The sequence below is a fragment of the Pan troglodytes genome, chromosome 20 (assembly GCF_028858775.2).
Source record: "Pan troglodytes isolate AG18354 chromosome 20, NHGRI_mPanTro3-v2.0_pri, whole genome shotgun sequence".
In the NCBI taxonomy this organism is placed as follows: domain Eukaryota; kingdom Metazoa; phylum Chordata; class Mammalia; order Primates; family Hominidae; genus Pan; species Pan troglodytes.
The window spans coordinates 48,690,650-48,703,066 of NC_072418.2; the positions used below are offsets into that span (position 1 = coordinate 48,690,650).

Genomic DNA, 12,417 nt, shown 5'->3' on the forward strand with positions numbered 1-12,417 from the left:
CGCGGGTCGTGCAGGGGCGTGACCGCTTAAAAAGGCGGGTGGCTGAGCGGGCGCTGATTGGTCACCTAGCGGCTCACGCCGACCAAGGCCTTGTCAGAAGGCTTGAGGCCGAGCTCACGCTGTGCAAGACGACAGGGCCCTTCCCAAGGCGCGCGTGCGCACGGCCACTTGCACCCTGCCCTTTCAACCCCGTCGTCTCGTGCCCAGCACACCTTGGCTGGAACTGGTAGGGGCGTGGCCTGGCCTCAGGAACGCACTCTTGCTCTGCTCCTCACGCCTCGCGCAGGATCCTCGCGCCGGGAGGATTCGCACCCAACCCCAAGCCTGGTTGGGAACGTGGTGTCCGAGACCGTCTGGGATCCCCGCGCGCACGGCCGGCTTCCCGGGACCCGCGCGAGACGCTGTCTGATCGGGCTCCCTAGAGTGGGGCCCGGAGAAACCAGAACGGCGGGGGCAGCCTCACGCCATTTTGCACGCCCTGAGGCGGGTGCTGGAGGCCAAGGGGAATGGGGCGCGGGGCAGGGGGCCTCCCCCAGCACTAGCTGGGCTTAGGGGAACCCGGGATCCCCACAGGAACCTCCCTCGGGGGGGCTCAGGGGAATAGAACATGCTCTGGGTGCAGGGCCACGGGCGACGGAGTTTGGGTTTGAAGCCGGGGGTCCAGGTTCGAGTTTGAGGAACGGAAGACTCTGTTTGTGTTGGAAATCCGGGCTCTCGAGTTCTGATCTGGGATCTCGGGATTTGTGTCTAGGGGTGACTAGTTCTGGAATCTGAAGAGCTTGAGTTTTGTGACTGGAAGCTTTCTCCTTGGAATCCAGAGATCCCAATTTGGGGATCTGGAAGTCTTAGTTCTGAGTTATGATGTAACATTTTGAGAGTCTGGAGCCTGATTTGGGGCAACTGAAGCCTCAGTATAGATTTAGGGCCTAAATCCCAATGTAGAGTATGAAGCTTTAGGATCTGGAGTCGCAGTTTGAGTCTTTAGAAGCACGTTTTAGGGCCTGGAGTGCCCACATTGAGTATGGGAGCTCCAGTTTTAGGGTCTGGGGTTTCAGAGTAGGACCCACATTCGAGATCTCAGTTTTAGGGTTGGGGCCACAATTTGAGGGACAGTTTGGACGTCTAAGAGGTCAATCTGGAGGAGTGAGATTTGTTTCATAGGGGCCTGGATTTCTTATCTTAGGATATAGGTTCATAGTGTTACAGCTTGCAGTCTGTAATCTTAGTATTAGGATCATATTTGAAGATCAGAAGTTGACAGTTTGAGGGTCTGGGGTAGCTCAGTATTAGAATTTAGGGTTTGTAGGTTTGTGAGGGCTCCTTTTTTTTTGTTTTTGAGACAAGGTCTCACTTTGTCACCCAGGCTGGAGTGTAGTAGTGCGATTTTAGCTCACTGCAGCCTTGACCTCCTGGGCTCAAACCATCCCCCCACCTCAGCCTCCCAAGTAGCTGGGACTACAAGCATGTGCCACTATGCCCAGGTAATTTTTTTTTTTTTTTTGTAGAGGTGGAGTTTTGTCATATTGCCAGGCTGGTCTCAAACTCCTGAGATCAAGCAATCCTCCTGCCTTGGCCTCCCAAAGTGCTAGGATTACAGGCGTGAGCCACTGTACCTGGCTTTGGAAGGGCTCCAAAGTGAGGATTTAGGTCCTCATTTTGGGACTCTAAAGTATTAGTTTTAGTGCCTTTTTAGAGGTTTAGGGGTTTGTTTTTGTTTTTGTTTTTGTTTTTTGAGACACAGTCTCACTCTGTTGTCCAGGCTGGAGTGCAGTGGCTTAATCCTGGCTCAGTGCAACCTCCGCCTCCCAGGTTCAAGTGATTCTCCTGCCTCAGCCTCCCAAGTAGCTGGGATTACAGTCGTGCACCACCACGCCCGGCTAATTTTTGTATTTTTAGTAGAGATGGGGTTTCACCATGTTGGCCAGGCTGGTCTCAAACTCCTGACCTCGAGTGATTTGCCTGCCTCGGCCTCCCAGAATGCTGGGATTACAGGTGTGAGCTACCACTTCTGGCCAAGGTTTAGCTGTTTAATTTGGGTCTTTGGGCCCATAATTTGTTGGGGCTAGGGACTCTTATTTTGGGATCTCTGGGTGCTCAAAGAAGCATGATAGGGAAGATGAAGGGTGCCCATCAGGGTTCCTGCCCATCCTTCCTGCAATCCCAGAGGTCACTAATCATTCTTTTTCCCTCTTTGCAGATGTTTGGTTCCAGCAGATACTTGGGTTCCTCTGAACAGCCCAGAGCTAATTCACTGGGTCCCAGTGACAGGTAAGGGCTTGCCCCATCTCCCTTATAGCCCCAGCCACTCTCATTGAATAATAATAACAAAAACATTTGCTGAGCATTTACCGTTTGCTAGACTCTTTGCCAAACCTTTTGTTTGTATGATAACTGTTAATCCATACAACAATCTCATGAGGAAGTTGTGTACAAAGATGCCTACCATTTTCCAGATGAGAGTACTCTGCGGTGATCGGCAAAGATCATTTCTTATTTATTTATTTATTTACTTATTTTTGAGACAGGGTTTCACTCCTGTTGCCCAGGCTGGAGTGCAGTGTTGCGATCCCAGCTCACTGCAACCTCCGCCTCCTGAACTCAAGTGATTCTCCTGCCTCAGCCTCCCCAGTAGCTGGGACTACAGGCGCATGCCTCCATGCCTGGCTAATTTTTGTATTTTTTGTAAAGATAGGGTTTTGCCATTTTCCCCAGGCTAGTCTTCAACTCCTGGCTTCAAGTGATCTACCTGTCTCAGCCTCCCAAAGTGCTGGGATTACAGGTGTAAGCCACCATGCCCAGCCCATTTCTTTTTTTATTTTTAGGGCAAAGATAACTTCTAAGGTCCTTGCAGCCTGTGACATTCTGAGTTTGTTTGTTTTCAGAGTTAGGGTATCACTCTGTTGCCCACGCTAGAGTGCAGTGGTGGCATCATAGCTCACTATAGCCTCGGACTCCTGGGTTTGAGCCTGGGCTTGATCCTCCTGTTTCAGCCTTCCGAACAGCTAAGATTACAGGCACATGCCACCACACCCAGCCAGTTTTTCTATTTGTTGTAGTGACAGGGTCTTGCTATGTTGCATAGGCCTGTCTTGAACTTCTGGCCTCAAGTGATCCTCCTGTCTTATCTTCCCAAAGTGCTGGAATTACTAAGCCACCACGCCCAACTGACATTCTGAGTGTCTTTCTTTCTTTCCTTTTTTTTAAGACAGAGTCTAACTCTGATGCCCAGGCTGTAGAGTGCAGTGGCGTGATCTTGGTTCACTGCAACCTCTGCCTCCCAGGCTCAAGCGATTCTCCTGCCTCAGCCTCCCAAGTAGCTGGGATTACAGGTGCCCGCCACTATGCTCAGCTAATTTTTTTGTGTGTATTTTTAGTAGAGACAGGGTCTCACTGTGTTGGCCAGGCTGGTCTTGGACTCCTGACCTCGTGATCCGCCCGCTGGAGTGCAGTGGCGTCATCTGGGCTCACTGCAAGCTCAACCTCCTGGATTCACGCAATTCTCCTGCCTCAGCCTCCTGAGTAGCTGGGACTACAGGCGCCCGCCACCATGCCTGGCTAATTTTTTATATATTTTTTAGTAGAGATGGGGTTTCACCATGTTAGCCAGGATGGTCTCGATCTCCTGACCTCGTGATCCGCCCGCCTCAGCCTCCCAAAGTGCTGGGATTACAGGCGTGAGCCACTGCGCCCAGCCTTTTTTTTTTTTTTTTTGAGATGGAGTTTCACTCTTGCTGCCCAGGCTGGAGTGCAATGGCATGAACTCGGCTCTCTGCAACCTCCGCCTCCCGGGTTCAAGCGATTCTCCTGCCTCAGCCTCCCGAGTAGCTGAGACTACAGGCGCATGCCACCACGCCCAGCGAATTTTTGTATTTTTAGTAGAGATAGGGTTTCACCCTGTTGTTCAGGCTGGTCTCGAACTCCTGATCTCAGGTGATTCACCCGCCTCGGCCTCCCAAAGTGCTAGGATTACAGGTGTGAGTCAGCAAGCCTGGCCTCTTTCCTTTTTTTTTTTTTTGAAACAAGGTCTTGCTCTGTCACCTAGGCTGGAATGTGGAATGCAGTGGTGCAATCCCAGCTGACTGCAGCCTCGACCTTCTGGGCTCAAACAATCTTCCCATCTCAGCCCCCTGAGTAGCTGGGACCATAGGCGTGCACCACCACGCCTGGCTAATTTTTGTATTTTTCGTAGAAATGGGTTTTTGCCATGTTGCCGAGGCTGGTCTCAAACTCCTGGGATCCAGTGATCCACCGAGCCTCCCAAAGTGCTGGGGTTACAGGCCTGGCTCTTTCTTTTTAGACAGGGTCTTGCTCTGTTCCCCAGGCTGGAGTGCAGTGACACGATCACAGTTTACTGCAGCTTTGACCTCCCAAACTGAAGCAGTCCTCCCACATCAGCCTCCCAAGTATGCAGGACCACAGGCACACGCCACTATGCCCAACTAATTAAAAAACAAAAAATTGGCCAGGTGTGGTGGCTCACACCTATAATCTCAGCACTTTGGGAGGCCAAGGTGGGTTGATCACTTGAGGTCAGGAGTTTGAGTCCAGCCTGGCCAACATGGTGAAACTCCATCTCTACTAAAAATACAAAAATTAGCTGGGCATGATATAATCCCAGCTACTTGGGAGGCTGAGACAGGAGAATCGCTTGAACCCAGGAGGCAGAGGTTGCAGTGAGCCGAGATCGCGCCATTGCACTCCAGCCTGGGCAACGAGTGAAACTCTGTCTCAAAAAAAAAAAAAAAAAAAATTGTGGACAGGGTCTCACTATGCTGCCTACACTGGTCTGAAACTCCTAGGCTCAAGTGATCTTCCTGCCTCAGCCTCCAAAAGTGCTGGGATTACAGGCGTGAGCCACCATGTCTTTACTTCCTTTCTTTTATTCACGCATTCATTCATCCATCAAGCACTTACCAAGTGTAATGAATCTTATAGAGGGAATTTTCACAGCAGATTGGAGGTTGGATCAGATTTCTCCCTCCCTCCAAAGTCTGGATAAAGAAAAAATAAGGCCAAGTTCATATTAACCCCTACCATCTCCCCCAGTGACTTTCCATCCAACTATCTCTTCATTAACTCCAAAATTAAGCATCTACGGGGTTATGTCCTGATAAACCCATCATAAACTGAAAATATTGTATGTCAAAAATGCATGGTTGATGGCTCAGGCCTGTAATCCCAACACTTGGCGAAGCCAAGGTGGGCTGATCACTTGAAGTCAGGAGTTTGAGACCAGCCTGGCCAACAGGGCAAAACCCCATCTCTACTAAAGATACAAAATTTAGCCAGGCATGGTGGTGTGTGCCGGTAATCCCAGCTACTCAGGTGGCTGAAGCAGGAGAATCACTTGAACCTGGGAGGCGAAGGTTGCAGTGAGCCAAGATCGCGCCGCTGCGCTCCAGCAACAGAGCAAGACTCAGTCTAAAAAAAGAAAAAAAAGCATAGCTGATTGGGAGCTGTGGCCCAGTGTTGCTGCCCAGCACAGTAAGAGAAGTATGGCTTCTACTGAATTTGTATGGCTTTCACACCATCGTAAAGTCGAAAAATGTTAAGTCCGACTGTTGTAACACGAGGACTGTGTGCTTTGTTTAGGTTCTCTACCTAGATACTATGCTCAGAAGAAGCACCATGAAGAAAATGAAGAATGCCTATCCTGCTGCCCATTCCTCCTGGAATTTTAGAGTTGCCCACAATTCATACTTTCATCCCCCTTTCTAGATATGGGGGTCCTTGTATTGATAAAGACTGTTAGTTGCGAAGAACAGAAACCTAGCAAAAACTGGCTTAAGCATAAAAAGGGATTTATTGGATCATTTAAACAAAAAATTCAGGGATGTCGGCCTTGGCTGGTTCCAGGATGGAGGTTAAATGATGTTGCCGGGAATCTGCGTCTCTTGGCTCTGGTATTGTCTGTGTTGGCTTCTGTCTCAAGCAGGTTCTCCCTTTGCTTTATTTATATATTTTATCTTATTGTTTGTTTGTTTGAGATGGAGTCTTGCTCTGTCGCCCAGACTGGAGTGCAGTGGCGTGATAGCTCAGCGCAACCTCTGCCTCCTGGGTTCAAGGGATTCTCCTGCCTCAGCCTCCCGAGTAGCTGAGATTACAGACATGTGCTACCAGGCCTGGCTAATTTTCTCATAGTTTTAGTGAAAACGGGGTTTCACCATGTTGGTCAGGCTGGTCTCGAACTCCTGACCTCAAATGATCTGCCTGCCTCAACCTCCCAAAGTGCTGGGATTACAGGCATGAGTCATTGTGCCCAGCTGCGGGTTGTCCCTTTGGAAGGGCAAGATGGTTCCCAGCAGTTCCAGGTCTATATCTTGCCAACTCCATATACCCAGAAGAGAAAACATCTTTCTAAGATTGATTGACTCTGATTGGCCAAACCTAGGATTACCACTCCAACCCTGAACCAATCACTGTGACTATTCTTGGCAGGACCTTGGTTTTGTGCTCCCTAGTGGAAGGGGAAGATAAGGTCAACCCCTCCGAACCACATGGACTGAGAATGGAGGAGAAATGGTTGCTCAAAGGAAAACTGAGGTACTGTTAACAGAAAAGGGGGGATTGGATGTTGGCCAAGCAAAAACATAGCCCATTGTTCAACACCTCTTACCCCTAAAATCATTCTGACAAATGACTGTACACACATGCTTTCTTTCTTCCTTTTTTTTTTTTGAGACAGAGCTTTGCTCTTGTTGCCCAAGCTGGAGTGCAGTGGCACAATCTCGGCTCACTGTAACCTCTGCCTCTAGGGTTTAAGTGATTCTCCTGCCTCAACCTCCCGAGTAGCTGGGATTACAGGCACGTGCCACCACGGCCAGCTAATTTTTTGTATTTTTAGTAGAAACAGGGTTTCACCATGTTAGTCAGGCTGGTCTTGAACTCCTGACCGCAGGTGATCTGCCTGCCTTGGCCTCCCAAGGTGCTGGGATACAGGCGTGAGCCACTGCACCCGGCCCCACACGCTTTCTTGAACTAACATTTCATGAACACTCCCTATGTACCAGGCACTATACGAAACACCTTCCAGATAAGATCAAGGTTTTCCTAGCCACCTCCATTTTGTAAAGGAGGAAGAAACAGGCACAGAGAAGTGAAAGCAGTTGCCCAAAGTCACACAGCAAGTGGAGGAACTAGGATTTGAATCCCAGTCTTTCTGCTTCAAAAACTGGAGCTTATATATCAACCTTTATGCCACCTCCTGGGACTGTCCCCTGCTTTGTCCCACTTTGGGGCAGCTCTTACTCTTACATCCCTACACACTATTAAAACAAATGAAGGCCGGGCACGGAGGCTCACGCCTGTAATCCCAAAACTTTGGGAGGCCAAGGCGGATAGATCCGAGGTCAGGAGATTGAGACCATCCTGGCCAACATGGTGAAACCCCGTCTCTACTAAAAATACAAAAATTAGCTGGGCATGGTGTTGCGTGCCTGTAGTCCCAGCTACTGGGGAGGCTGAGGCAGGAGAATCGCTTGAACCCAGGAGACGGAGGTTGCAGTGAGCCGAGATCGTGCCACTGTACTCCAGCCTGGGCAACAAGGCGGGACTCCATCTCAATAATAATAATAATAATAATAATAATAATAACAATGATAATAAAGTAACTAGGGTATGTTCAGGTTGATTAGCTCAGGGAAAAGGAAACTTGAGAATTAGGTTCATATGCCACTTTAGAAGTCTGAGCAGCTATCCCAAGACCTCTCAGTATTCATTAATTCAATAATTCTTTATTGAGCACCCACTAAGTGTTAGGCATTATTCCAGGACTTAAGGGATATAACCAGCGCAGCATTATGGCTTCTGTGGGCCCTATACAATTTTACCTTCTTGATCCCCTTCTTCCATAGAAAAATATTAACGCTGGATGCGGTGGCTCACGCCTGTAATCCCAGCACTTTAGGAGGCCAAGGCGGGCAGATCACGAGGTCAGGAGTTCGAGACCAGTCTGGCCAACATGGTGAAACCCCGTCTCTACTAAAAATACAAAAATTGGGAGGCATGGTGGCGGGCACCTGCAATCCCAGCTACTTGGGTTGCTGATGCAGAAGAATCGCTTGAATCTGGGAGGAGGAGGTTTCAGTGAGCCGAGATCGCACCACTGTACTCCAGCCTGGACAAGAGCGAGACTCTGTCTCGGGGGAAAAAAAAAAGAAAAATATTAACAATTGTGGTTTATGATAGTATTGATATGAAGACAAGTATACTACAGATGGGGTGATATTTATTTTTTGTTCTAATTTAAAAGGAATTAGAATATTTTCATGAGCCCCTAAAAGTATCATGGGTTCCAAGCACTGTGCTTTCTGCATTTTATGGATAAATCAGCCTGGGATATAGCAATAAATAAGACAAAAATTCTTGCCCTGTGGCGTGTGCCTGTAATCCCAGCTACTTGAGAGGCTGAGGTAGGAGAATCACTCTAGCCCAGGAGGTGGAGGTTGCGGTGAGCCAAGAGCCTGCCACTGCACTCCAGCCTGGGCAACAGAGCAAAACTCTGCCTCAAAAACCAACCAACCAACCAACCAATTCTTGCCCTCATGGAGTTCATATTTATAATTAATAAATTAATGAAAGAAATAAGATTTCACAGCCTGTACAATATAGAGAGACCCCGTCTCCAAAAAAGAATTTATTTTAAAATTTATTTTATTTTATTTATTATTTATTTATTTATTTTTTGAGACGGAGCTTTTGCTCTTGTTGCCCAGGCTGGAGTGCAATGGCATGATCTCGGTTGCTCACTGCAACCTCCACCTCCTGGGTTCAAGTGATTCTCCTGCCTCAGCCTCCCAAGTAGCTGAGATTACAGGCACCTGCCACCACACCTGGCTAATTTTTGTATTTTTAGTAGAGACAAGATTTCACCATGTTGATCAGACTGGTCTTGAACTCCTGACCTCAGGTGATCCACCTGCCTTGGCCTCCCAAAGTGCTGGGATTACAGGCGTGAGCCACCACGCCCAGCTTAAAATATATTTTTAAAAGTTTTTTGTAGATGCAGGGTCTCACTATGTTGCCCAGGCTGGACTTAAACTCCTGGGGTCAAGGGACCATCCTGCCTTGGCCTCTGAAGTGCTGGGATTACAGGTGTGAGCCACTGCACCCAGCCTTGTCTCTACAAAAAAATTTTAAAAATAGCCTGGCATGGTGGTGCATGCCTAAAGTCCCAGCTACTCGGGAGACTGAAGCAGAAGGATTGCTGGAGCCCAGGAGTTTGAGGTTACAGTGAGCTATGATTGTGCTATTACATGTGAGCCTGGGTGACAGAGCAACTCGTTGTCTCTTTAAAAACAAACAAGCAGGCCAGGCGCGGTGGCTCACGCCTGTAATCCTAGCACTTTGGGAGGCCGAGGCGGACAGATCATGAGGTCAGGAGATTGAGACCATCCTGGCTAACACGGTGAAACCCCGTCTCTACTAAAAATACAAAAAATTAGCCAGGCGTGGTGGCAGGCACCTGTAGTCCCAGCTACTTGGGAGACTGAGGCAGGAGAACGTGAGGGTGAGGCTGAGGAGGTGTAATCCCGGGAGGCGGAGTTTGCAGAAGCTGAGATCGCGCCACTGCACTCCAGCCTGGGTGACAGAGCAAGACTCTGTCTCAAAACAAACAAACAAAACAAAACAACAACAACAACAACCAGGGCAACAGAACATTCCAAACAGAGAAGGCAGAAATAAAATTGGCAGTTTAGAGAAACAGAAAGAAAACCTATGTGACTGGAGCTGACCTGTTCCCTGAAAACCCAGAGGGCACAGCTGGGATTAGTGGATGCAAATATACAGATTGTGAGGGAAGAAATTGGCTAAAACCCGAACCATCCAGCAAAGAAAAGAGGCAGCTCTGGGAGGTGGTACCTGGCTCCTGGAGGCCCCTGAGAGCGGAGCCCAGGTTGTACTTCTTCAGGACTACTGCCCAGACACTGGGGATGCCAAGACATTGGGATTCCCATCCACTCAGTTGCTCCCTTTCTAACCTCTGTGTTTACCCAGAAGGTTCACCTGGTGCTTTGTAAAACCCAGAATAAACACCCAGGGACTATGGTTTATACGAAACCCTCTGAGACAAGGTCAAATAACACCTTGAACTTTATAAGTAGACCTGGACACTTTTTCTTCCTTGCTTCCTGAGTTGTTTCTTGTCGGGTCTGCCAAGGGCCCCTCTAGAACACATGGGAAATAATGTGATATATATATATTTATTTATTTATCAGGGCTAGACAGGAGTTTACGCTCAGCCTACTCAATTTATCTCGAAGGATAGAACCCCAGCACCCCCTTGGCTCAAAGTTATGGTTTCTACCAGGAGGTAACTTGGGGACTCATCAGTGATTTTTTTTCTTTTTTTGAGACAGAGTTTTGTTCTGTTGCCCAGGTTGGAGTGCAGTGGTGCGATCTTGGCTCACTGCAACCTGTGCCTCCTAGGCTCAAGCAATTCTCCTGCCTCAGCCTCCCGAGTAGCTGGGATTACAGGCACGTGCCACCACACCTGGCTGATTTTTGTATTTTTAGTAGGAACAGGGTTTCGCCATGTTGGCCAGGCTGGCCTTGAACTCCTGGGCCCAAGTCATCTGCCCACTTCAGCTTCCCAAAGTGCTGGGATTACAGGTGTGAGCCACCATGCCCGGCCAACTTTTTATTTTTTCATAAAGGCGAGGTCTCACTTTTTTGCTCAGGCTGGTCTTGAACTCCTGAGCTCAAGTGATCCTCCCACCCTGACCTCCCAAAGTGCTGGGATTACAGATGTGAGCCACCACACTCAGTCAAAAGCAAAGCATGGCCTCTTCATGTATTGGTGACACCACACTTGCCACTTAGCATTTAGATCAATTTCCTTTTACAAGCTTCTTATTTTTACTTTTTTTTTTTTTTTTTTTGAGACAGTCTGGCTCTGTCACCCACAATCTCAGCTCACTGCAGCTTCCGCCTCTCAGGTTCAAGCAATTCTCGTGCCTCAGCCTCCTGAGTAGCTGGGATTATAGGCATCATGTCCAGCTAATTTTTGTATTTTTAGTAGAGATGGGTTTTTGCCATGTTGGCCAGGCTGGTCTTGAACTCCTGACCTCAAGTGATCAGCCCACCTCAGCCTCCCAAAGTGCTGGGATGACAGGTGTGAGTCACCATGCCCGGCCTCCTTTTACAAGTTTCCATAACACCAAGCAACACTTTTTTCTTTATCACGGCTAGCTTCATAGACATATGACCTGGGCAGTCACATAGGGCCCTGTGCTTAGGATGGTCCAATGCTTGGTTTGATGCTCTGCTCTCAGCATCTTTTTTTTGTTTTGTTTTGTTTTTGAGACGGAGTTTTGCTCATGTTGCCCAGGCTGGAGTGCAATGGCGCGATTTCGGCTCACCGCAACCTCTGCCTCCCAGGTTCAAGCTATTCTTCTGCCTCAGCCTCCCTAGTAGCTGGGATTACAGGCATGTGCCACCACACCTGGCTAATTTTGTATTTTTAGTAGAGACAGGGTTTCTCCATGTTGGTCAGGCTGGTCTTGAACTCCTGACCTTTAGTAGAGACAGGGTTTTTCCATGTTGGTCAGGCTGGTCTCGAACTTCCGACCCCAGGTGATCTGCCTGCCTTGGCCTCCCAAAGTGCTGAGATTGCAGACATGAGTCACCACGCCTGGCCTGCTCTCACCACCTTGAAATTCTCAATTTTTGAACAAGAGGCTCCACATTTCCATTTACAATGGCCTCTGAACCCAGTAAATTATGTAGCTTTTTCTGATCTTACTTGCAATTTTGTTTGTGTGACAATTTGATTAATTACTTTAGCCACAACTATACTGTAATCTCCAGAAGAAGGGGCTGTATTTGTTCTTGGTGTTTTTTGTTTTATTTTTCAAGACAGGGTCTCATTCTTTCACCCAGACTAGAGTATAATGGAGTGATCACGGCTCACTGCAACCTCGACCTCCGTGGCTCAAGTGATCCTCCTGCCTCAGCCCCCCAAGTAGCTGGGACTATAGGCACGCGCCACCGGCATGGTGGAGTGCGCTTCTTTTTTTTTTTTCTTTTTTTTTTTGAGACGGAGTCTCGCTCTGTTGCCCAGGCTGGAGTGCAGTGGCGTGATCTCAGCTCACTGCAATCTCCGTCTCCTGGGTTCAAGCTATTCTCCTGCCTCAGCCTCCCGAGTAGCTGGGACTACAGGCGCCCGCCACCACGCCTGGCTAATTTTTCTATTTTTAGTGGAAATGGGGTTTCACCGTATTGGCCAGGCTGGTCTCGAACTCCTAACCTTGTGATCTGCCTGCCTCGGCCTCTCAAAGTGCTGGGATTACAGGCATGAGTCACCGCACCTGGCCGGTGGAGCGCACTTCCACAAAAAATAAAAAAATTAGCCAGCCAGCAATTCTCCTGTCTCAGCCTCCCAAGTTGCTGGGATTACAGGCGCCCACCACCATTCCT

The 12,417-nt window shown here is 48.6% G+C and overlaps 1 protein-coding gene across 6 annotated transcripts in view; it reads left to right on the top strand.

Annotated features, from left to right (window-relative positions):
* The first annotated feature begins 92 nt into the window (after nt 1-92).
* The window catches only part of MEIOSIN (meiosis initiator), a 35,691-nt gene continuing 23,366 nt past the window's right edge, over nt 93-12,417 (top strand). Inside the window, exons 1-3 of one of the 6 annotated variants that reach the window (XM_054673972.2) lie at nt 93-487; nt 2,198-2,268; nt 6,439-6,543. In XM_054673972.2, the coding sequence (XP_054529947.1) occupies nt 2,198-2,268; nt 6,439-6,543 (176 nt within the window). In that variant the 5' untranslated portion in view covers nt 93-487. Of the gene's footprint in view, nt 1,482-2,197; nt 2,269-6,438; nt 6,544-12,417 lie in introns of all 6 variants that reach the window. The other 5 variants (XM_054673973.1, XM_054673970.2, XM_063801920.1 and 2 more) reach the window with 5 other exon arrangements.